The sequence below is a fragment of the Branchiostoma floridae genome, chromosome 13, assembly GCF_000003815.2.
Source record: "Branchiostoma floridae strain S238N-H82 chromosome 13, Bfl_VNyyK, whole genome shotgun sequence".
Classification (NCBI taxonomy): domain Eukaryota; kingdom Metazoa; phylum Chordata; class Leptocardii; order Amphioxiformes; family Branchiostomatidae; genus Branchiostoma; species Branchiostoma floridae.
The window spans coordinates 20,974,350-20,999,264 of record NC_049991.1 but is presented as its reverse complement, the minus strand read 5'-3'; the positions used below and the strand labels follow the sequence as shown (position 1 = coordinate 20,999,264).

Here is a 24,915-nt window from a genome sequence, read left to right as displayed (position 1 = left end):
TTGTCTTGCAGAAGGAAAATATCCGGAACTGGTACGTGAGTAAACCCGAATTCTACCAAGATGCCTTAATAACGAATGGCCCCTCCAGTGGCTGAGATTACGCGCTAATACCGGTTAAGATTGGGTCTGTCTTCCTGCCGGGTCTGTGCATTCTTCACGCCGTGAAAATGAATTCCTCGCGACAGACTGCTCCGTTCGGAATGAGGGTAACCGATCAAGCTGCGGTCTTCATGTTAAAGCAAAGAGCGCCGCGAGTCTTAGGCTACAGCAAGTCAATTTTATGGATAACATCCTATGCGGAGTGCAAAAAAGTGAGAGAAAAAGCAAGATGGGTAAAAGAAAAGATGCATAAATTTTCAAAGTAGACACCATAGTCGCCGTAACAAGATTTGAAGTAACAAAACGTGGCAACACAACTTACACGGCATCCATCACAGTATTAATTTAAAGTGGTAAGCTAGTGTGGTAAAAGTGATACTAGTGTGGTACACTGGTATCACTTGCCATTTTTTCTTCCATATTGGTGGCACGTTTACAGCTATCTAACAAGTTTCGCTATTCTGCAACTATAGTCATGGCTACCTCCCTAGTGTCACTTCTACAAGTATGATTATTAGGCTACAACACAACATGTTTGCCTATTTTGGTCTTTTTGACCATCCCCGAAGAGGACACAAATTTTTTTTTTTCAAATCTGGTGAAAATCAATGAGCGCGCTGATGTCATCCATACAATTTATTTGCTATGGCCTTGCTGACGTAAGACCGATGTCTCCTGTGGGAATGATGTTCAGCACAAAATTAATCGCGCAGACCTTCCTGCCCGGGTTAACAAAATATTGCCCCATGTTGACTCGGGGTACTGGAGATAAAAACCTGTTTTCCTGTGATATACGGCGAATGGTTCATGAAACGTACGTAAAACAGACTATTTCCGGCGTGGACTATTAGTCTTATCCGGGCAGTTTCGGTTCCAATACGTACCATGGAGGCAGAAGCGTGAAGCATGGCGACCTGCATGCTAAACAGTTTACAACTTCTCATGTTTGCAAAATTCCTAACCTTCAAATATTTTGATACACGGATAGTTCGTGTAAACCTTTCCTTGAGTTATCTTACGAGTGTGTGATGTTGGAATGCGTCTGTGGGTTCGGCACATATTATCAAAGACGCATTTCCCTCTTCCAAAACAAAAGTACTTTTTGGACATCAAATACCTTTAGAATTCGATGAAGATTATACATCCAGGAAATAAGGTACGTCAAACAGAAGTTACTCAAACAGCTGGATATAATTTTAGGAACGGTCAGACGTTTTAAACAATATCCGTTGTTTTTCGTCTGTGATACTGGAGAAATGCTGTTGGAGAGAGGTCTTATATCCTAGCTGTGAATTGATATGCAAAAGAGATTGAAAACAGGTTTATCCTGACTATGCAAAAGGCTGAAGAAGACAAATTTTCAATAGTCCAAAGGTAAGACACGTTAAGACTAGGTCGATGCAAATTAATTAGCTCCTGTTGTTTGAATTACAGAGGCTACCTGTCTTAAGTATTGTAAAGAGTTTGCTTGTGTCCTACTTTCTTAGAATTTTAAAACAGAAACTTAAAGTCTTGCCCTCAATATCAATAGACGTGAGATTTACACAGTCAATCTCGTCTGAACTTGAGCTAATCCATTAACATCACAATTAATCGACGAGCAATGGCGTTGTGACGATTCCTCGTTAACAAAGAAATAACTAAATAAACAATTAACTACCACGGATTATTGAAAACTATTATTTATCACGTTTTCTAGTCTATTTATAAAGATTATTGTGTCTACTGTTTGACGAATGATTTTGTGTTGTTCTGATGTTTTGGATTATTACCAATAAGAAAACCGTTTGTCTTGCACAGGGTTCTCGTTATCAAGAAGGAATCTGCTCTTTCATCTTCCGTCTTTGAGACGCAGTAATGTCTTTAAGGGCGTCTGGGGAAAGATGAAACGGTTCACATCAAAAGGGAAAATCAATTGAAAGTAAAAGTAACGAATCGATGAATCAAGGATGGCGACCCTACGGCTACGTGGGTACGGTAGCTTTACTAATACTTTCCTGATCGCCCTGATAAGCAGGGTCGCATGTGATTCTTAAATTCGACTGATAAAAGTAATGAACGTTTCCCAGGATCCAGCCTTAGGTTAGCTTTCTAATGGTATTATTTACATCAACATCGCGCGTTTTCGAAATACTACAGATTCTTGAACCTCTTCAATATCCTAAAACCTTAGTCACTTGCCTTAAAATGGTAGCCTTTTTCTTAGCAACCTTAGTCAAATCCATGGTAACCATCGTCACTTTCTTGCCAACCATCGTCATTTTCTTGCCAATTCTTTTCACGTTCTTGGTAACTCTTGTTAATCTTCCTTTCAATTATAGCCTTTTTCTTGGCAACCCTTGTCACTATTTTGCTTACCCTTCTTACTCTCCTTTAACTCCTATCTTTTTTCTTCGCCAGTCTTGTTAATAACCTGATTCATTCATGGCAACCTTTGTGACTTTGTTGCCAATCTTCATTACTTTCCTCTTAATCCTACCCTTGTTCTTGGCAACTCTTGTTTCATTGATGTCAACAATTGTTAAATTCTTGGCAACCATTGTTTCTCTCCTCACAGTGCTTCTTTTTTTCTTGTCAACTCTTGTTACTTTCTTGGCGACTCTAATCATATTCATGGTAACCCTTGCGGCTTTCTTGCCAATCCTAGTTACTCCCCTTTTAATCTTAGCTTTCCTCTTGCAAACCTTTGTTACTTTCCTTTTAATCCTATCCTTATTCTTGCCAAGCCTCGTTAAATTGATGTCAGCCCTTGTGACTTTCTTTGCAATTCTTTTTACTCTCATTTTAATCCTAGCCTTTTTCTTGGTAACGCTTGTTACTCTTCTTAAAATCGTGGCCTTTTCCTTAACAACCCTGGTTGCATTCATGTAAACCCTTGTGACTTTCTCAGTAACCCTTGTGGCTTTTCTAACAAGGTCGCCCATGCGTAAGCAATCGAAGTTACGTTTCTGCGATAGTCCATCAGGCGCGAATGTTCATGGCGTCGTTCTCCTCCGAACTTGACCGCTCGCGGATGGTGTAGAAGGTCCGGCGCACGTGGGGCGTCCCGAACATGGGCGAGGGGGTGTGGGTCGTCACGTGACTGCCCCTGTCCATCACGTGACTCCTACGCATGGAGTTGAGCTCGATGGAGCTGTGAGTGGTCATGGTGCGGTGCACGGCGGGAAACTGCGGCGTGCCCCCCAAGGTCAGGATGCCCTTCAGGATGGCCTTGTACTTGTCGCTTAGCAACGTGTACAAGAACGGGTTGGCGCATGCGTTGATGTAGCTGAGGTTCTGCAGGACGAACCTGGAAAAATGACCGAACGAATGAATGAATGAACGGCGTACGTTCGCAAAGTGAGGGCACTCGGAAGATGGTTGTGCATGTGTTGTGTGATGCGAAGACCACCTGTCTTCACACGAAAAATGCAATCTAGGATTTTTGTCGGTGCAAGATTCCATCACAGCCCGGAGTTCTATGACGTTCTATATTGACCTATGTCTGATGCGCCATTGCTTTACTAAGCTACAACTGAAGATAATAAAAACTACATAATATGTTCAAAAACATGTTAAATCTTAATTTTCAAAAAAACATGAACTGAGTTAGTCCCGAATGGCAGTCGCTCCAGACTCTTGCGATTTAGCCCCACCCATTGTAAGCTCAGTGCGCTGGCTGCGAACAGAGAGTATATATATATAGTCGGCCGACACAATGATAAAACAAAAGATGTTCCATCATTATACCGTCGTACCGACCTGAGGTAGTAGAAAGCCTCGGAGCTGATGCCGCTGCGGATGGTCTCGGGACTATGAAACATCAGCATCTGCAGGATCCAGAACGGCAGGTAGCACAGCCAGAACACCACCAGGATCAGGGACACCATCTTGGCTACCTACAGAACGGTACAGAACACATGTAGAACAGTACAGAACACATGCAGAACGGTATAGAACTTGGTACAGAACGGCAGGTAGCACAGCCAGAACACCACCAGGATCAGGGACACCATCTTAGCTACCTACAGAACAGTACAGAACACATGTAGAACGGTACAGAACACATGCAGAACGGTATAGAACATGGTGCAGAACGGCAGGTACAACAGCCATAACACCACCAGGATCAGGGACACCATCTTGGCTACCTACAGAACAGTACAGAACACATGTAGAACGGTACAGGACACATATAGAACGGTACAGAACTTGGTACAGAACGGCAGGTAGCACAGCCAGAACACCACCAGGATCAGGCACACTATCTTAGCTACCTACAGAACAGTACAGAACACATGTAGAACGGTACAGAACACATATAGAACGGTACAGAACTTGGTACAGAACGGCAGGTAGCACAGCCAGAACACCACCAAGATCAGGGACACCATCTTGGCTACCTAGAGAACGGCACATAGCACATATAGAACGGTAAAAAAAACATGTAGAACGGTACAGAACTTGGTACAGAACGGCAGGTAGCACAGCCAGAACACTACTAGGATCAGGGGCTTTGGCAACCTGTGCAACGGTTTCAAGTTGTTTTCGGTTGTTTTCGGTAATTAGTGAAAGTTGTTTTCGGTTGTTTTCGGTAATGAGTGAAAGTTGTTTTCGGTTATTTTCGGTATTTAGTGAAAGTTCTTTTCGGTTGTTTTCGGTAGTTTTCGGTTGTTGTCGGTTTGTTGTCGGTATTTAGTGAGACCCGTACAGAACACATATAAAACGGTGCGTAATACATACAGAACGGTACAGAACTTGTTATAGAATGTTATACGTCATGGTCAGATCACCACCAGTGTCAGGAATACCATCTCGCAGAACGGTACAGAAGAAATGCAGTACAGTACTGAACACGTTACAGCAAAACAGAACGACAAACATCTGTCCATCATCATGGAAATCACCCTGACCATCAGTGAAATATGGAGCACCGACAGGATAAAAAAACTTAGAAAGATACAGAACATTGTCAAAGACTGTGCATTTCTACTACCGAGACATTTCAATCAATCAACCAATCAATCAAATGGTTTATTCAAAATAAAAACAAGACACTGGCAAACGGAGGTTGAATTACGGCCTTGCTGTACAGCACCACTGCGCTACAACTACAATAAAATCATCAAAAGAACATTACATATATAAAATAGATAACATACAGTCGCATTGTTAACATTAATTTCCATTCTTTTTGTTCAGCAGGCATGTCATATATGGAATCGCACTTTATTGTAGCGTTCGGTTCTGGGTTTGACAGTGTCTAGTTGGTTTCAAGTAACCCGATAGCACAACCATCAGCATATTCTAGATGAAGCCTCTATTACTTTCGTATCAGATCATTGAACAGCAACGAGCACACAGTTTCCCAGGAAAGCAAGTACTTTGTTTTTGTTTACCTTTTTCCTGGACTCGGTTGCTCGTGACGTCACCTCCCCGATGGGCCGGCCGGCCGGCAGCCAGTACTTACAGAGCATGCGCAGATAGAATGCGCAGAGCACGACCCCCGGGATGACGAAAGCGACGATGAAGAGAGTTGTGAAGTAGATTTTCGTCTCCTGTTCACTCCAGACGGCAAAGCACCCCGACTGCTGCACTATACCATCCTCCCCACACTGTAACATACACAGAACTTTATTGTACATGGTACAATGTAGGGCAACACTTAGCACAAAATAACGGTATAGGTCCTGCAATTCTACGTCCTCTCCACAATGTAACATACACAGAACTCTATTGCACGACAGCTGTACATGTTACAATATATGGTAACAACTATTACACAGAGTACAAAACTCAACAAACGCTGTAGTAAACAAAGATCATCAAAGAACAAGCCAGACGTATCGGACGAAACTTTGTGTGGGATGGAGAAGCTATACCAGTCCCAAATTCTAGTCTCTACCAGACTCCGGATCGCTGGAAAATCGTAGAAATGGAACAAATAGAGAGGAATATAATCCGTGGATCGCGTGCTGTTCCCTGGCCGGTTATATTCCTCTGGCCGGCTTACTCCTCTATTTTTTCCATTTCTACGATTTTTCCAGCGATCCGGAGTCTGGTAGAGACTACCCAAATTCAACGCCAGTGCATTTCTAACATAACTGCTACCAAGTTGGACAGTCTTTTTATTGCTGCTGAACTAACAAGATCTCTGAATTGTCTATATAGTCATGTAGATTTGGCATTTTTGCACTTTTTGCACTGATCGGTTCCTCTTCTTTACACAAAAACACCACCAAAAAAACAAGCCAAAGTTATCATATAAAACTTTGTGTGCAATGGAGAGACTGCATATATGTCCCAAACTCAACAGGGGCGCATTTCAAGCATGACTCTTACCCAGTTGGGCAGTGTGCATGTGTATTGTTGCTGAGCTAACAAGATACCCGTATTGCCAAATATCTCTATAGTCATATATATTCGCCGCGTAGCCTTTTTGTACTAAACCTTAGTTTATATTTGACGAATATGTATGACTTAGATACAGAACAAAATGACCCAGTATTCATGGAGAGCATATGTCATCGGTTCCTATTCTTAACTCCGCAAACAACATCAAAGAACAAGCCAAACTTATCAGATGAAACTTTGTGGACAGACTCCATATATATGCCTCCCAAACTAAACGCCGGTGCATTTTTAGCACGACCTTCACCCAGTTGGAAATTGTGTATATTTATCGCTGCTGAGCTATAAAGATAGAATCCCTGCAGCTCGTCTGATGGTTACCAGACCAATCACTGCCGGGATAATAGCCCTACTCGCAGCTGGCGACTCCGGGTAGAGGCTATTTGTTGGGATTAGCAAATATATACATATTCGACGCGTCGCCTTTTTGTATTAAAGCATAATGTAATATTCAACACCATTTTTAGTAATATTCTTCCTGTCTCAAATAATGTTCTTAAATACAGAAAAAAATGACCCAGTTATAATGGAGAGCATCATGTCATCGGTTTCTCTTCTTAACTCAACCAAACAATAAGACAAGCGTATCGGATGAAACTTTGTGTGCGACGGAGAAGAATCCATAAATCTCCCAAACTTTACGCCGGTGCATTTTTAGCACGACCTTCGCCCAGTTGGACATCGTGTATATCTATCGCTGCTGAGCTTTGACTATAGAATCCCTGCAGCTCGTCTGATGGTTACCAGACCAATCACAGGAGGATAAAGGCCCTGCTCTCAGCTGGCGACTCAGGGTGGGGGCTATTTGTTGGGATTAGTTTAATGGCGCTGCTGACGCAAATTGGTCTCTTTGCTCTTTGGGGAAACTCTGACATAATTCCAGTAATCCGTTTTTCAAGTGTAAGCATACCCGTAAGCGGTGTCTCCTTCGCTTGACCTCCTTACTGTAGCAACAATTGACAATTCAGAACTAAGGACATGTTTGCCCATGTCATATTGTACGGTTGGGCTGTACGGTTAGGCTTTACTACGTAGTAACAGCATCGGAAGGATCTGTGACTGGGCTATTGAGTCGCTGCTTGGTGAAATTTCCGTAAGCGGTGACGCCTTCGTTTAACCTCCTGATACTAATCACAACTGTCCGTTTAGCACCAAGGGCATGACCATGTCTGTGTCATGCATGAGTTTGTACAGTTAGGCTTTACAACGTAGAAACAGCATTGGGAGGGTCTAGGACTAGGCTATTGGGTCGACTTTGGGTGAAATTGCCGTAAGCGGTGACCTCCTGACTCAAACAACAACAGTCTGTTTAGTATCAAGGGCATGACCGTGTCTGTGTCATGAGTTTGTACAGTTAGGCCTCACGATGTAGTAACAGCATTGGGAGGATCTATAAATGGGTCATCGTTGGGTGAAATTACCATAAGTGGTGATGCCTTCGTTGGACTTCCTGATTGTAACCAAAGCTGTCTGTACAACACCAAGGGTATGACCATATCTGTATCATGGGTATACATGGTTAGGCGTTACGATGTACTAACACTAGTAACAGCATTGCGAGGATTTATGACTAGACCATTGGGTCACCGTTTCTGCCGTAAGCGGTGACTCCTTCGTTAGACCTCTTGGTTCTAACCACAACTGTCTGTTAAGTAGCAGGGACATGTCTGTGCCATGAGTTTGTACGGTTAGGCTTTACGTTGTAGTAACATCATTGGGAGGGTATATGTCTGGGCCTTTGAATTGCCGTTGCATGATATCACCTTAAGCGGTGACTTCTTCGTTTGACCTCTTGACTCTAACCACAATTGTCAATTCAGAACCAAATGCATACACATTTCCGTGCCATGTATGCCTTTATACGATTAGGCTTTAAGATGTAGTAACAGAATTGGGAGGATCTATGACTAGGCCATTGGGTTGCCGTGAAGTTGCCGTAAGTGGTAACTCCTTCGTTTGACCTGACTGTAACAACAACTCTCTGTTTAGCACCAAGGGCATGACCATGTCTGTACCACGAGTTTGTACGGTTAGGCTTTGCGATGTAGTAATAGCATTGGGGGGATCTATGAATGGGCCATTGGGTCACCGTTTGGTGTACTTTCCGTAAGCGGAGACTCTATCGCTTGACCTCCTAATTCTTACTACAATCTTCAGTTCAGAACCAATGGCATACCCGGACCCATTTCTGTGCCATGTATGAGTTTGTATGGCTAGGCTTTGCGATGTAGTAACAGCATTGGGAAGATCTGTGACTGGGCTATTGAGTCACCGTTTGCCGTAAGCGGTGACTCCTTCGCTTGACCTCCTGGCTGTAAAACCAATTGTCAGTTTAGCACCAAGGGCATTTCCATGTCTGTGCCACGAGTTTGTATGGTTAGGCTGTACGGTTAGGCTTTAAGATGTAGTTACATCATTGGGAGGATCGATGACTGGGCCATTGGGTCGCCGTTGGATGAAATTGCCGTAAGTGGTGACTCCTTCGTTAGACCTCCTGATTCTAACCGCAGTTGTCAGTTCAGCTCTAAGGGCATACCCACTTCTGTGCCATGCATGGGTGTGTATGGTTAGGCTATTCGATGAAGTAACAGCATTTGGAGGATCTATGACTAGGCTATTGGGTCACCGTTTTTGCCGTAAGCAGTGACTCCTTCGTTAGACCTCCTGGTTCTAACCACAACTGTCTGTTCGGCACTAAGGGCATGCCCATTTCTGTGCCATGCATGGGTTTGTCGATTAGGCATATAGGCTTTTCGATTAAGTAATAGAATTGGGGCGATATCTAAGTGTGACTAGGCCATTGGGTCGTCTTTGGGTAAAATTGCTGTGAGTCGTGACTCCTTCGTTAGACCTCCTGATTCTAACCGCAGTTGTCAGTTCAGCTCTAAGGGCATACCCACTTCTGTGCCATGCATGGGTTTGTACAGTTAGGCTTTACGTTGTAGTAACAGCATTGGGAAGATCTGTGACTGGGCCATTGGGTCGACTTTGGTGTATTTGCCGTAAGCGGTGACGCCTTCGTTAGACCGACTGATTCTAACTACAACTGTCTGTTTAGCACCAAGGGCATGACCATGTATGTGCCATGGTTGTGTGCGACTAGGCTTTACGTTGTAGTAACATTATTGGGAGGGTATATGTCTGGGCCTTTGAATTGCCGTTGCATGATATCACCGTAAGCGGTGACTTCTTCGTTTGACCTCTTGACTCTAACCACAATTGTCAATTCAGAACCAAATGCATACACATTTCCGTGCCATGCATGCCTTTATACGATTAGGCTTAACGATGTAGTAACATCATTGGGAAGAACCATGACTAGGCCAAAGGGTCGCCGTTTATTGAAATTGCCGTAAGTGGTGACTCCTCCGTTTGATTCTAACCACAATTCCTAGTTCAGCACCAAGGGCATGACGATGTCTGTGCCATGAGTTTGTAAGGTTAGGCTATACGATGGAGTAACAGCATGGGGGAGGGGGGGGGGGGGCTGTATTTTCAGCACCAGGGACATCCTTGTCTGTATCGTGGGTGTGTACGGTTAGGCTTTACGATTTACAGAATTGGGAGGATCGATGACTGGGCCATTGGGTCACCGTTAGGTGTACTTGCCGTAAGCGGTGACTCCTCCGGTATACCTCCTGATTGTAACCACAACTGTACAGTAGCATCCCCTGTCTGTATCACGGGTATACACGGTTTGCTTCACAATGGAGTAACATCATTGGAAGGGTCTACGACTAGGTCATTGGGTCGGCTTTGAGAGAAATTGCCCCTAGAGCTTTCAGTTATCGAGCTAGAGAAACTATGTCTACTGAATAGGCCACGTAATGCGACTGCGGGGTCTTGCACATAAAGATAGGGGGAGAGACGGAAGTTGTGCGTCCGTTAGGTCGTAGGAAATCCTGTAAGTAATCTATGTAATGGAACGGTTTATTTAACTCTATCAACCAGGTACATGAATCTCCTCACAAACGATTTACGTGACTGACTTTTTATCTTGTATTATATAATTCTATTAATTGCTAATTCTATTATAGGACTAGCCGTATGAAAAAAGATATATATATACTGGTAAAATCACTATACGTATTACAAAGTTTGGCTATTGCTGTTATAATATAATATAAGGGATGGGACTGTTCTGGAAAGAATATTAGTAAAGGTTGTAAGGATAAGAATTGTAAGATGCTAAGGCTAGATGGAGGGGTTCTAATAAGACAGTTGCGCATTTGGCTCGGCAGTAGTCAGGATTAATGTATGACCGCCATCGGTCAGTCTGCATCATGGTAAAACCCTAATTTACACTCAGTGCTATTCTAATATGAAGAATTCTGGCATTTCTGCCACGTAAGCCACATTCGTAGGCCTGTCTTTGATCTGAGAACTTTGAAAAAGTTGCCAGTATCTATTAGTTCGTACCGAAAAATATAACTTCGGAGCAACATTCATCTGTAAGTAGTGACACGTATTGCTGTTATACGATGTGAACCAGTGTTAATTGTCCTGAGGAAAGTGACAGACGGTCACCGAGACGTCGGTGGAAATACGAGCGATCGCGATGATGTCATGGTGTGGTAGGCAAAAAGCATGTGTTTGGCAAAAGCTTGATTTACATATTAACTATTAAGCAGTGGTTGTGTAAAAGAGTCTCTTTATTCAGGGACGTGCCAACCTGATGAAACTATTTGCAAACGTTCATTAAATGTTTCCGATACTTAGACTTTTTCCCCGGGCGTGTTGAGTATCTGGACAGCAGAATTTGGGCTTGTCATTTTGTGCACGTCGGCCATGCCAATTGTGGTAGAGGTACAATAAGTCTTAGGATAAATCATTAGGATCTTCATAAAGATGGGTTTAGCAAACTTTACTGAAACAATGTTAACGTTGTAATATTCTCAAGCTTGCCTCTGACCACTAGATGTTTACACGTTTGTACCTTTCATAAACCTTCACAGCATAACTTAATTCAAATTCTCTAGATACTTATTAAAGCTTGCAGAAGCTCGCGATCGATGTTTCTGACTTAGAGAGAAGAGATGCTGCCACAGTAAGCGTAGTTCAGTGTCTAGAAGTGGTCAATATCCTTGCACTGAGCAAACTCGTTAAAAAAGTGTGTCCTCTGATATATTCTACCCGTTATATTACAGCAACTTGAATTTGATATAAATCGATAGAAACCAATTATGGGCCTGCAGCCACCTCTGGCCTCGCCATCTAAAGTTCACGGCCGTAACAAGACTTTAATAAAAGCGCCATGCCGCCACGCCTCGACGGTTGTCTCTAGTTGAGATGATTCAGCGATGTCTTATTTATCGTTTATCATTCAGCTGCAGTTATGACCCAATATGAGCTACCGTGCCGAGATCCGATGAAAGATTCAAGATTACCAACCATCCACGCGCCGACGTGGTGGGAATCTCCGCAGTAATCCAAGTGATTTCTCAATAACGTTACAGAATACGTACAGGCACGCTGTAAGGCATGGAATCGCAATTGCACTGTCTACAATATGAAAGAAGTATAGCGACTTGGAATCTTTGTCACTGACGAAAGATAGTGGATGCTATCTGAAACTTCTGACCACTTCCAAAATCATATCCAATTGATGCATGGAGTAACTGCTTTTGGTAAATCCTATTACATGGATGCCTAACTGTCATCGACGTGACTTGGAATCGTGTTTTTATTCATTCTTGTTCGTTTTTTCTTTTATTACCACATGTATCCGCTGATGTTTCTAAGATGGTTGTGGATTCGTTTGGCATAACAGCAGGGTGTTTGGTCCGGAATCCAGAGGTTAGGGGATCCAATCCGTTGATATAACACCGACCTTTTTTCCTTCTGAATGCCTATATCTAACTCGATAGCTTCACAATTAGCCCGAAAGCCTGAATTATTTACCGATCGCTCAGAAATGGTATCAAACTGCTTCTGACAGAAGCGTAAACATGTTTCTATACTTTCTATCTCCTCTGATATATCGTCAGAGCCATTTTTACTCCAGCACATAAACCAGCGCTGACAAATGCTGCGTCAGCATTCCTGTATGATGACGCTACAACGTTGTCCCTGATGGAGTAGAATTAGCTTCTGAATGCCTATATCTTACCCGATAGCTTCACAAGCCGGAATTCTTTACCGATCTCTCAGAAATGGTATCAAACTGCTTCTGACAGAAGCGTAAACACGTTTCCATCATTTCTATCTCCTCTGATATATCGTCAGAGTTTCTACTCCAGTACACAAACTACAGCTGACAAATGCTGCGTCAGCATTCCTAAATGATGACGCCACAAACTTGTCCCTGGTGGAGTAGAATTAGCTCCTGAATGCCTGTGTTTAACTCCGTTGCTTCACAATTAGCCCGAAAGCCGGAATTCTTTACCGATCGCTCAGAAATGGTATCAAACTGCTTCTGACAGAAGCGTAAACACGTTTCCATCATTTCTATCTCCTCTGATATATCGTCAGAGTTTCTACTCCAGTACACCAACTACATCTGACAAATGCTGCGTCAGCATTCCTAAATGATGACGCTATAACGTTTTCCCTGATGGAGTAGAATTAGCTTCTGAATGCCTATATCTTACCCGATAGCTTCACAAGCCGGAATTCTTTACCGATCTCTCAGAAATGGCATCAAACTGATTCTGACAGAAGCGTAAACACGTTTCCATCATTTCTATCTCCTCTGATATATCGTCAGGGCCATTTCTACTCCAGCACACAGACTATATCTGACAAATGTTGCGTCAGCATTCCTGTGTGATGACGCCACAAACTTGTCCCTGATGGGGTAGAATTAGCTCCTGAATGCCTGTATTTAACTCCGTTGCTTCACAATTAGCCCGAAAGCCGGAATTCTTTACCGATCGCTCAGAAATGGTATTAAACTGCTTCTGACAGAAGCGTAAACACGTTTCCATCATTTCTATCTCCTCTGATATATCGTTAGAGACATTTCTACTCCAGCACACAGACTACATCTGACAAATGCTGCGTCAGCATTCCTAAATGATGACGCCACAAACTTGTCCCTGGTGGAGTAGAATTAGCTCCTGAATGCCTGTGTTTAACTCCGTTGCTTCACAATTAGCCTGAAAGGCGGCAATCTTTACCGATCGCTCAGAAATGGCCTCGCGGCTTCCGTGAACATCCCGTGAGGTAGCTACCCCATCAGCCAGGTGCCTGGAGAATTATGGTAATGACCTGGTGATGCTTATTCATCTTCCGCATCGAGAAAAGCGTTCTGTAATTGCCGTAGGGTTAGAAGTGCTGTGATTGCTATCATTTATCTATCTATGGATCTTCAGGGTATTATTTACTTATTTGTTGGGTGGGCCGACTACTCTCTCTTCACAGACAGGTGCTGGATTGCGAGGAGGTGACACATGGCGGGCTAAGTCGCAAGGGTCTGGAGCGAGCTGCCATTCGGCACCACTCGATGTGACCTCAATACGACAACAATTGCCCCAGGTGCGGCCATGGAACTGTACATTTTTAACTATTAACACCGGGAAGGACCCCTACTCTTTTTTTCAGTAAGTGTGGTGGATTCTTTAACCTGCTCGTAGTGTGGCTCTCCTTAAACATGGTACTTTCAAGGTGTGGCCATTGGACTGTACGGTTTAACCACTCACACGGGGAAGGAATTCTACTCGTTTCGATAATTGCAATGCTTTTCTGACGTACTCAATATGTTGCTCTTTACAAACACGGGATCTTCATTTCATGTCCTATCCGTGGGTAGTCCCTTCAGTATAATGTAAGCCAAATGATTTAATTCGAAAACAGCTCTTATAGTTATAACAAACCAGAATACGATATATTCTCATCAATAAAAAACACAAAAAAGTAGTCAACATCTAACATTGTTGTAATAAATCATAGAAATAACTCAGGATAATTCAACACAATATTAAAGATAATGTAGAAAAAAAACGTAAATATTATCAAAACACTTTATTCACAACTTAAGTCCGGTTCAAATTTCTCTTGGGTGATATATCAATCTGAATGTCTAAGTCTTGTAAAGAAGTTTGTATACGTAGGGCAAGCACGTCCAAAACATTATTTGCAAAAGAGGCAATACCATATTTCTCCAGAAATAGTTTTAGATCAATCTGGTCTAGACAAGATTGCCTACAGTTTGTCCTTGATAGAATAGAGGTTTTACGTTATTATACCCTCTTTATCCAAACCAGGCACTTCAGACCTTACGCCGTCTAAGAGACCTAACGACATGTCCTTGGCTCTTCTAGAAGCAACAACGATTCGACAAAAGGCATAAAAGGCAGACCGTTCCATCAAGAAAGACCATAAGACAAATCAGAGGTAGTACACGCCATCTGCCATGCGAGTAAAGGATGCCTAGTCTGTAATAGCTGAAGGTTAATGTTGCGTTTCATGTTACGGCCGCATTTACTCTCTCTCGGGGCCATTTCTGACTAAGCAAGGGATGATCACTCTTCAACATCTCTGATGTTACGTGCTGAACACCATCGGCCGCTTCACAATTGCAGAATAACGCGCGTGATTTTCAGGAATAAGACACTGAGTTCCCTTCTGAGGGGGCGTAATGCATGAATGCAGAAGAGTATGTTTTGTTAAACATCCCATTGTCACAATAATACGCAGTGATTTTCCAGAATTATGTTTCTGAGCAAGCAAGGGATGATCACTCTCCTGCACTTCTGATGTAAACTGTACCTGCTTAATACCAACGGTCGCTTCACAATTCCGGAATAACACGCGTGATATATATGATAATAACACGCACTCCTGAAATGGCGTAATATATTAATGCAGAAGTCATAAGTAGTCGTAACATCCCATTTTCAGAACAATATGCAGTGATTTTCCTAAATAAGACGTTGAGTCCCCCACCCCACCCCAGAAGGCAAAATATATTAATGCAGGAGGCGTGTGTTGTATTAAACATCTATTTTCACAATAATACTCGGTGATCTTCCTGAATAAGACATTACGTTCCAGACGGAAAACGTAATACAATAAAGCAGAAGTCTTGTGCCAAAAAGCAGTTAGTCAAGCAACTGGATATGATTTTTGGAAAGCTCAGACGTTTCAACTAGCATCCAATAGTTTTCGTCAGTGACACTTAAGTGATCTGGAAGAAATGAAGACAATAGGAAACATTGTAAAACAAATTCAGGCTTGAAAACAATTTGGATTCCAATAGAAAACAAAGGTAAGACAAAGTCAAGCTGAAGACAATTTGGGATTTCAATGGGAAACGAAGCCAAGACACAGTTGATGCAAACTTGGATGTCGAACTTTCATCGAAAGAAGCTTAAGTTTTGGGTTTTATCTAACTTTCTTCCATTGATTTAGATGCAAATTTGAAAATTTGCAAAACTTTTGCAAATTTGTTACTAAGTAGCCTCATATCCCGAAAGCCCAAATTGGAATTTCTTCTTGTTTCTTTTCAAGATTGATATAAACGCACGATTCAGTCAAAAATCCCGGTAGCTCAATTCTATGACATACAGAACAATTTATTTCTCATAATCCCAATGATTTGTGCATTGCTTCATCTAGGACCATGCAGTCTAACCTGACATTTGCACAAGCCTGAGTGACGTAATCAATGACGTAAACAATGACATGGCTCAGCAAAGCAGCGCTTCTAACCGTTCCGGTATTTCCCAAACTCGCTCAGTGATGAAGCGTTTTTCACCGCCCGACACCGCGAAGAATAGGCACGACCTTTGTGCGATCTCGCTTGCCATTAAAACCGTCCCAAGTGCAAAGGTGCGAACCATCATCATCCCTTTTCACCAGTCCTTAACAGCCTGCACGCGCCGTTACCGCTCACCTCGCTTCCCGGGCCCTGACCTGAGACGGTACAATGTGCTGCGGTTCGTTTATAGGCACGGCATAACCGCGCAAGGGACATTTGTGGTAAATCAAGACCGTAGATTGAAAGGGCAAGATGCAACTCGAGACAAGCAAGTGACTAGAAGTTGCCACAATTTAAGACTCTTTTTTTCACAAACTTTGGATCTTATCTTGTAAGATTATCCGTCTTGCTGGAAGTTGTACCAAAGTCGTATTTCAACCTTCAGGTCCAACTCGACATGGGTCAAAATTGATTCGCTAAGATGTGAGGGAACCAGAAAACAGGCAATGGATGGAAGTACGTAACAGGCTGCCGTTATCGCCAACCCTGCTTCCCGGTCCCTGACCTGAGATGGTACAATGTGCTGTGGTTCGTTTATAAATACGGCATATCCACCGCAGGGACATTTGGGGTAAATCAAGACGGTAGATTGAAAGGCCAAGCTGCAACTCGAGACATGCAAGTGACTTGAAGTTGCCACAATTTAAGACACTTTTTATCACAAACTTTGGATCTTATCTTGAAAGCCTATCTGACAGTGTCTTGTTGAACAAAGTCGTATTTCAACCTTCAGGTCCAACTCGACATCCGTCAAAGTTGATTCGCTAAGATGTGAGGGAACCAGAAAACAGGCAATGGATGGAAGTACGTAACAGGCTGCGGTTACCGCTAACCCTGCTTCCCGGGCCAAGACCTGGGACGGTACAATGTGCTGTGGTTCGTTTAAAGGCACGGCATAGCCGCCACAGGGACATTTGGGGTAAATCAAGACCGTACATTGAAAGGGCAAGATGCAATCTGAGACATGCGCGATCTTTAGGAGTGCCACAATTTAGGACTCTCTCTTTTTTTTATAAACTTAAGATCTGAACTTGAAAGCTTATCTGACTTGCAGGAAGTTACAACGAAGTCTTATTTCAACCGTCAGGTCAAGCTCGTCAACTGTTAAAATTGATTTGCTAAGAAGTCAGGCACTAGATGGAAGAGCTGGCAGGATGGGGTGGCCGCATTAGTGACCGCTGAACCTTGGAAGAAAAGAGAGACCAAAAAATTGATTTGCCAACTGTTTCGGTAAGCTACCAGTGACGTCAAAGAAGGATCATATGTATTTAAGTTTTGACACAGAAGTTAAGTAACTGCTGTACATGTAAATCGGAAATTTTGGCAAGTGTAGTTGTATATTTGCGGTTTAATTTTTTTTTCAAACTTGAATCAAAGTTATCTCATCTTCATTTCACATTTAAAACCAATCCAATAACTTTCTGTTGGCGGAAACACAAATTCTCTAACTTTCAATGACATACGTCAAAACAGTCACCGCCACAGGTAACAAATGCCAATTTTTTTTTTTTTGCTGACTTTTCACGAGTTTGCTTACTGCATAATTAGCTCCTTTTGATAACATTTAAAAAGCTTCCTTCTACTCTGTAGTCAGTATATACTAGATGCTGTCCACTCGTAGCTTTATTACTTGGCTCTAACTTTGTCCCCTGTGTTTTCTCAAAGTGGTCTTATTGAAACGAACGAAATCACAATTTCCAACTCATTAAACTGGAACTTCGGCAAACGTTAAACTACAACATATTGTCCGACTCACTAACCCTGATCTAACCAACTCCAATAACCCTGCACTGCCTCGTCTCATGAACAATAACACGGCGTAAAATCACATCAGGATATGGAACGGTTCATTACACAACTTGAAAGGAAACCAACGACGCCTTAAGACCCTTCGCCCTTCTCCAGTGCTCCTTGAAGAAAGACCACATGTCTGAGACGGTTCTTGTGGAATGCTCACTGGTTGGGGTTGCCCTTTGATGATTGTGTTGCAGCTTTGGAAGTGCCAATAGAGAAGAAGTAATGCGGTTTGGCCCTTCTTGGCAGAACGTCCAAACTCGCCGTGCTCCGGTCAGGCTTAGTGCTACTAATCTTGCCCCTGTGGAGCCAATCTGGTTCAAACGAGCAGATTTCCGGGTCGGCGCGATGCAGAAGTAATGTCTTGTACTTTTGTCGTTTCAGACATACTCAGCCGAGCAGACCAGAAGTTCAGATGAGATGCCCTGGTGCCGAGAAGGTTCATAGCCACAGTACCGGTAATATCTGGTTATTTTAACTCTAAACTCCATAAGTATCGCTTTTAGCGCTATAGCGCTGTATACAAAAGAAATCAGAGGATTGAAATCCTGGGCAAAATCTTAAAACTTGGCTACCACACAATATCATAATGGTGAAGGCTTAAACATCGCTACGTGTTTGCAACCGATAACGGATTGTTTCGACATTCAAAGAGGATGACCCGCCGTGAAAGTTCACAGCAGCCACTGGAAGGTTAGTGAGTTGTAGTTTCTTATTTTGACGGTATAATACAAAGAACTATAAACAAATAAACCATGACACAATGACATATATACTACAAACTAACAAGCAATAAGAAAATGAAGTATAAATATATACTATGATAAATTACAAACAAACACTAGAACAATTGGCGATTAACGAATATACTGTAAGACGATGAACAATGAACAATAAATGAATAAACTATAACACTGACGAATTGACTACAAACAAACAATAACGCAGTGAAGTCTAAACAGATAATCTATAACACAATGGAGAAGGAACAATTGAACTAAGGATTTATAACACAATGAGCAATAAGCTATAAAACCTGGCACATGACTTTAACCACTCAACATGGGGGGAATGTCAGTCACGCAACTGCAAACTATAAAGTACTTCATTTCCTCTAATCAACTAAATCACCCAAAATTTAGACAGAACCTTTGTATCCTAAAGTTCATTAGACGTCATGGGACGGGGCAGTCCCAGCGAAAGCACTTTGATACCCCTTACCGGACACGTCTTACCCCTTAACCATCCAACATGGCGGAAAGCTGAAATCACGTGACTGCAAGCTATAGATTAAGCCCTTATGATTACATCCCAAACTTCAGTGGAGAGGGCTATGGGAACGGGCAGTCCTAGCGTCAGCACTCTGATAACCTCTGACTGACCACGACATATCTTTTTAATCGTGCAACATGGCTGAAAGCAAAGCCACGTGAGTGCAAACTATAGACAGAGCCCTTACCTCCTGAATTTCAGTAGACAGCGCCGTGGGGAGGGACAGTCCCCTTGCCAGCAGTCTGATGACCCCTGACCGAACACGTCATAACCCTTTAACAACATGGCGGAACACTTAATCACGTGACTTTAAACTTTAGCCCTTACCTCCTGGAGTTCCGTAGACAGCGCCATGGGAAGGGACAGTCCTAGCGCCAGCACCCAGATCACACCTGACAGCACACGTGACAGCGAGACGGAGCGGCACTTCAAAGACTTGATGGGGTCGACGACGGCCAGGTAGCGCTCAAGACACATGACGGTGAGCGTGAAGGTGGCGGCGTTCAGCGTCAGGACGTCCACGGCGGCGATGAGGCGGCAGCCGACGTCACCGAAGTACCACAGGTTCGTAAAGTACGTGGACGCGTAGAAGGGCGAGGCCAGGATGTAAACTGAAAAACATAGAAAAAATAGAAAGTTTCTAACATACAAACAACTGCAGTTTTCAACTGAAACGCTAGGTTCGTGAAGTACGTGGACGCGTAGAAGGGCGAGGCCAGTATGTAAACTGAAATCATTAATGAAAGTTTATTTGCAGGTTCATGCCCGGAGGATAATTGCAAGCACATTGTAGAAACATAAGAAAGGTAACGTTAAATATGACAATGAACGGTGATAAGTATAATGGTAAAAAAGAGGATATACTAGTTTTGGCTACTAGAAGGAGAAGTATGGGAGTAAGAAAAACAATGTATTCCCTTCCGTAAACATGAAAGAAGCATTTAGCAGGTTTTTGCATACGACAAATTACAGTTCCCGAATTAATGACGAAAATAAAAGACGTCAACGCGTAGAACGATGAAGCAAGAATGTAAACAGGAAAAAGCAAAAGAAAACAATTAACAGATATTAACTAACATGAAAACAACTGCAGTGCCAAAACAACTGCTAGATCATGACTTGCGTCAATGCGTAGAACAGTGACGTCATGGTGTATATTGAAGTAACAATTACATTCACCTATTTTCGAAGGCTCAAGTTAAATATAAAAAATACCCTAATAATGCGAATACTTTTAGTACTATGTTGCAATTCGGATTCTTCTGGGTTTCACAAGTTAGAAATATCAAAATTCAAGAGTTCAAAATTCTGGAGCGTAATGAAATATTTTGCCATTATCCTTAAACCAGGTCGGGCCATTTGTAACAGTGTCAGAATACTTGGATTGCCAATTTCGTTTGCTGTATAAAATAATAAATTCGAAAAGGAGATAGGAAAACAATTTATATAACCCTCTACCTACACTGGTGCATCCACGTCACTGGAATCTTTGATTGTTGCCGAATGTCCCCCTAAAGACTCATTAAGGTCTCATCTCGGAAGCCGCTCACATCGCGGACTAATTAAAACTGGAAGGTTCGGCAGCATCCGTGCTCACTACCTGCACAGTCTTCCATCTATCTTCACCACGCAGTACTTTTATGTGCGAATCCAACATGAGGGTAAGTTATAGAAATAGTACAAAGTAAAACTTTTCAAAACAAATGTGAACCGGCATCTGGCGCCACAATCTAGTTAGTATGACCCAAAGTACAGATGAATACAATCCCATACAAGATGTCCGAGCTAAGCCGACCCCACGATTGAACTCCAACCCACCGATCCACGGAATAAGATCCACGGAGACATATCATCTGACAGACGAGTGATATTATGTGCCCTGTTAGCCTATTGCAGACCCACTGTTTATCCCTCCATCGACTTCTTCAGAGATAGCCTCCTTCACCGGCGTCTCTAGGGCCTTGGCAAAAGTTTTTGTTGGCGCGTCGTATTCCCAGATAAAAATCGCGAATTGACAACTTTCGCCAAGGCCCTAGAGACGCCGGTGAAGGAGGCTATACAGAGACTCATTAACGTCTGACTACTGATCCTCATCACAGCCAGACAAATGGACACAGGGTCCTCCGTGGTTAACTACTAGTCTCCACCAAGGCCCTCCTACGGGGATGCGGGGATCGTAGAATTCGGCACAAAAAAATAGGCCAGGGGAGTCAGTCCACGCTTCTAAAGATTCGTGTTTCCCTTTCTGGAGTCCGGTTAACTCTTCTAACAGCCGAAACTCCCCTGGCAAATTATTTTCCATATAACGGCCAGCGTAGGCCGTCTGGTAGAGACTAGATAACTACCACTGGTTCTGCACTGTCTTTATCTCCATCGCGTGTTCTAATATAGGGTGATGCAATAATTAGCGCCTGCAATTAAAATAATTAGAGTCTCAAATAAAAACAACAGTTTAAGCCATTGACTAATGTTTAAAAAAAACTAATGTTATAAATACTCTGACACATTGAGAACACCCGATTGGTATGGATGGATGAAGACCACTGGAACTGCGCTGTTTCTACCTTGTATCAAATCCACGGCTTTTCATCGGTGGTTTTCATCGATGGTTTGACATCTAGGTAAAGAATATTGAATGGCAATTCAATATCTGCAGCTGGATGAAATTAGGAGATTTACTTCCGGACATTTCAAGTGACATCTATCCATCTTCTGCAGTGCCACTAGAATGAGCTGGCTGAACAAGTCAATACATACACGTCTAACTTCTTCCGCCCTGGTCTTGAAATAAACACCTTCTGAGCGATCTAATCTCTCGCGGAGGGCACTGCAAACGCGAAATGTCTCTGTTCCTTATTCACCATCTAAATGACCAATTTCTATTCCGCCTTGCCGACAATCTAAATCCCCATCTGCAAACCACTTCTAATTGCTTTTCTTTCAACGTCGTATTTCCACATCTCCCACAAGCCGCGAAGACCCCATCATTATCATCTATATGACCAATCGGTTCATTTAAGGACACCTCAATGACCTTGGCCACACTTTGGAACATGTCTCTTCTGAAAGCCAGCTTGAGGAGCTTTTCGTTTCCAAGTCATGTGCCAATCCCTCTTGACGCAACTCCGGTTCTTTACTACCATTCACATCGACAGCTAGTTCCATTTAGCCCAATGCCCCCAAGACTCTGCTAGCTGAACAGTCTAAAGTGCTTTCAGTTAGAATTTCTCAGGTCCCCCGTGCAGCGGAATTGCGATTCGCATAGTCATTACTTTTCCTTGTCTGTGAAGGTCATTGCCGTGAGTCTCGCTGAGTCTAACCCCAGCGTAATGTTAAACGGGTCTTAGTATCGTATTTCTTTGTACATTTTCCCGTAAAAATTCAAACATCTTTTCCTATGACAAAAATACGTCGCTCTACGCTTGTCCTTTCACATACACATGTGTTATTCACTTTTCATGGCAATAACAGCATATGCTTCAGTATTATGACGATTTTAGAAAAACCCCACCTCGTACCTGCTCAATGACCGTAAATCAGTTTATGGCCCTCCTGCCTAATTAACTGACCCACCAACTTTGTTTTGCCATATATTGTTCTTGGCTTACTATATTCCAGAATTTGCAACATGAAATTGACCCTCACATGTGTGTTTTGTAGCGAGGCTAGTAAGGATGTATCAAGATGAGGAGCCTTACTTGTGTCTGCCGTAGCGAGGCTAAGGATGTATCAAAGCGAGGAGCCTATGTCTGCAGTAGTTAGCCTAAGTACCTGTGTTTGGCCTACCGAGGCCAAGGATGTACCAATTTCGGGGCCTTACCTGTGTCTGCAGTAGCGAGGCTAAGGATGTACCGATTTTGGGGCCTTACCTGTGTCTGCAGTAGCGAGGCTAAGGATGTACTTATATTGGGGCCTTACCTGTGTCTGCAGTAGCGAGCCTAAGGATGTACTAATTTTGGGGCCTTCCTGTGTCTGCAGTAGCGAGGCTAAGGATGTACTAGAGCGAGCCTTACCTGTGTCTGCAGTAGTGAGCCTAAGGATGTACTAATTTTGGGGCCTTCCTGTGTCTGCAGTAGCGAGGCTAAGGATGTACTAGAGCGAGCCTTACCTGTGTCTGCAGTAGCGAGGCTAAGGATGTACTAGAGCGAGCCTTGCCTGTGTCTGCAGTAGCGAGACTAAGGATGTACTAGAGCGAGCCTTGCCTGTGTCTGCAGTAGCGAGGCTGAGGATGTACTAGAGTGAGCCTTACCCGTGTCTGCCGTAGCGAGGCTAATGGTGTATTAAAGCCAGGGGCCGTACCTGTGTCTGCAGTAGCGAGGCTAATGATGTATCACAGCGAGCCTTACCTGTGTCTGCAGTAGCGAGGCTGAGGATGTAGACCGTGATGGTGGACCTCGGCGATGACTTGAGGCACAGCACGTAGAAGCACAGCGCTGTCAGGGGCCTAACCTGTGTCTGCCGTATCGAGACTAATAATTTATTAAAGCCTGGGGCCTTACCTGTGTCTGCAGTAGCGAGGCTTAGGATGTAGACGGTGATGGTGGACCTCGGCGATGACTTGAGGCACAGCACGTAGAAGCACAGCGCGTTCCCCACCACCCCCATTAGGCAGATCAGCGTGAAGAACACCGCGATGAACGTGCTGGGAATGACGCCCGAGTCCCCGGACTCCTCCGCCTCCACCGTCACGTTGGCGGGCATCCCTTCGGGGCGACACGAGGGTAGCCCCGAGAAGTTGGAGTAGACATCCTCGGTAGACATCCTGTCCAGATAACGCTTGATAAATATGCGAATCTACGACTTGTCCTTGTTTTTCGCACTACTTGAATAGCATCCAGTCCTGCGAAAGGTACACTGTAAGATTTAAGTCCTTTCTAGAGAAGAAACACCCATTGAGCACGTTTAAAAAACCTGCTACAGTTCTTATGCAATAATATGGGTACGCACTGGTATGAAATAGCTGAAACCTATCCGTTGCCTTCTGCTTAGCACTCTGTTGTCCACTCAGTCCTTGTACCCGAAACCAGTTATGCTGCCAGGGTATTTCTCAGTTAGAGTTCTTAATAAGTCGATGAAAGAAAGTGCCTTGAAAGTCGCCTATTTTTTGTCTTGTTATCTACGTCAGTAAATCCCGCACTGATCTCCCACGCTCTTTGCCACTAACAAAACAGTTGCTTTCTGTCAACGAGCCAAACCTCAAATTTACAAGATCAGCGTCGAACTTGACAGCAGACGGGCGGAACTTCGAAATGCGTCTTTGTTTCGTCTAGATGTTGATCTGAGTCGACATTAAAGCGAGAAGAAAGAGCGGGGCGACAGCAAAGATCAGCATCAGTTCTATATATACACCCTGTAAATGACTATTGCCGACCCGCGGGTCTTCAGTTCTTTCTAGCAGGTGTTTCGAATCGATACGAAGACGCCGGAGAAACGTTTTGTCGTCAGACTATTTTTGCTTGAACTTCTAGAAAGATTGAGTGGTATTTACACACCTTTGCACCTTGCTGTAGATAGCGCTGAGCTTGTAGAGCGAGGGTGTTATCTGTAGCAAGTGCCCAAGATCGTTCCTTGATCTCTGACTTGTCAATAGCCTGTTCGGTGGTGGCGTTCTGCTTCCGAAGCAGTTGATTGTTCACCCCATCAACCTAGTAGCGAGGCAG

The 24,915-nt window shown here is 43.3% G+C and overlaps 2 protein-coding genes across 2 annotated transcripts; both read right to left on the bottom strand.

Annotated features, from left to right (window-relative positions):
- Window positions 1-2,163: 2,163 nt before the first annotated feature.
- Window positions 2,164-4,647, bottom strand: LOC118429474 (urotensin-2 receptor-like). The gene is made up of 2 exons (XM_035839964.1): window positions 3,841-4,647; window positions 2,164-3,388 (listed from the first exon to the last, which is right to left on the bottom strand). The coding sequence occupies exons 1-2, from the start codon at window positions 3,966-3,968 to the stop codon at window positions 3,061-3,063; spliced, it is 456 nt and encodes a 151-aa protein (XP_035695857.1). The 5' UTR covers window positions 3,969-4,647; the 3' UTR covers window positions 2,164-3,060.
- A 770-nt stretch (window positions 4,648-5,417) lies between these two features.
- LOC118428654 (urotensin-2 receptor-like) lies at window positions 5,418-24,016 on the bottom strand. The gene is made up of 3 exons (XM_035838764.1): window positions 23,602-24,016; window positions 19,583-19,866; window positions 5,418-5,693 (listed from the first exon to the last, which is right to left on the bottom strand). Exons 1-3 carry the CDS (start codon window positions 24,014-24,016, stop codon window positions 5,418-5,420), a joined length of 975 nt encoding a protein of 324 aa, XP_035694657.1.
- Between the last annotated feature and the right edge of the window lie 899 nt (window positions 24,017-24,915).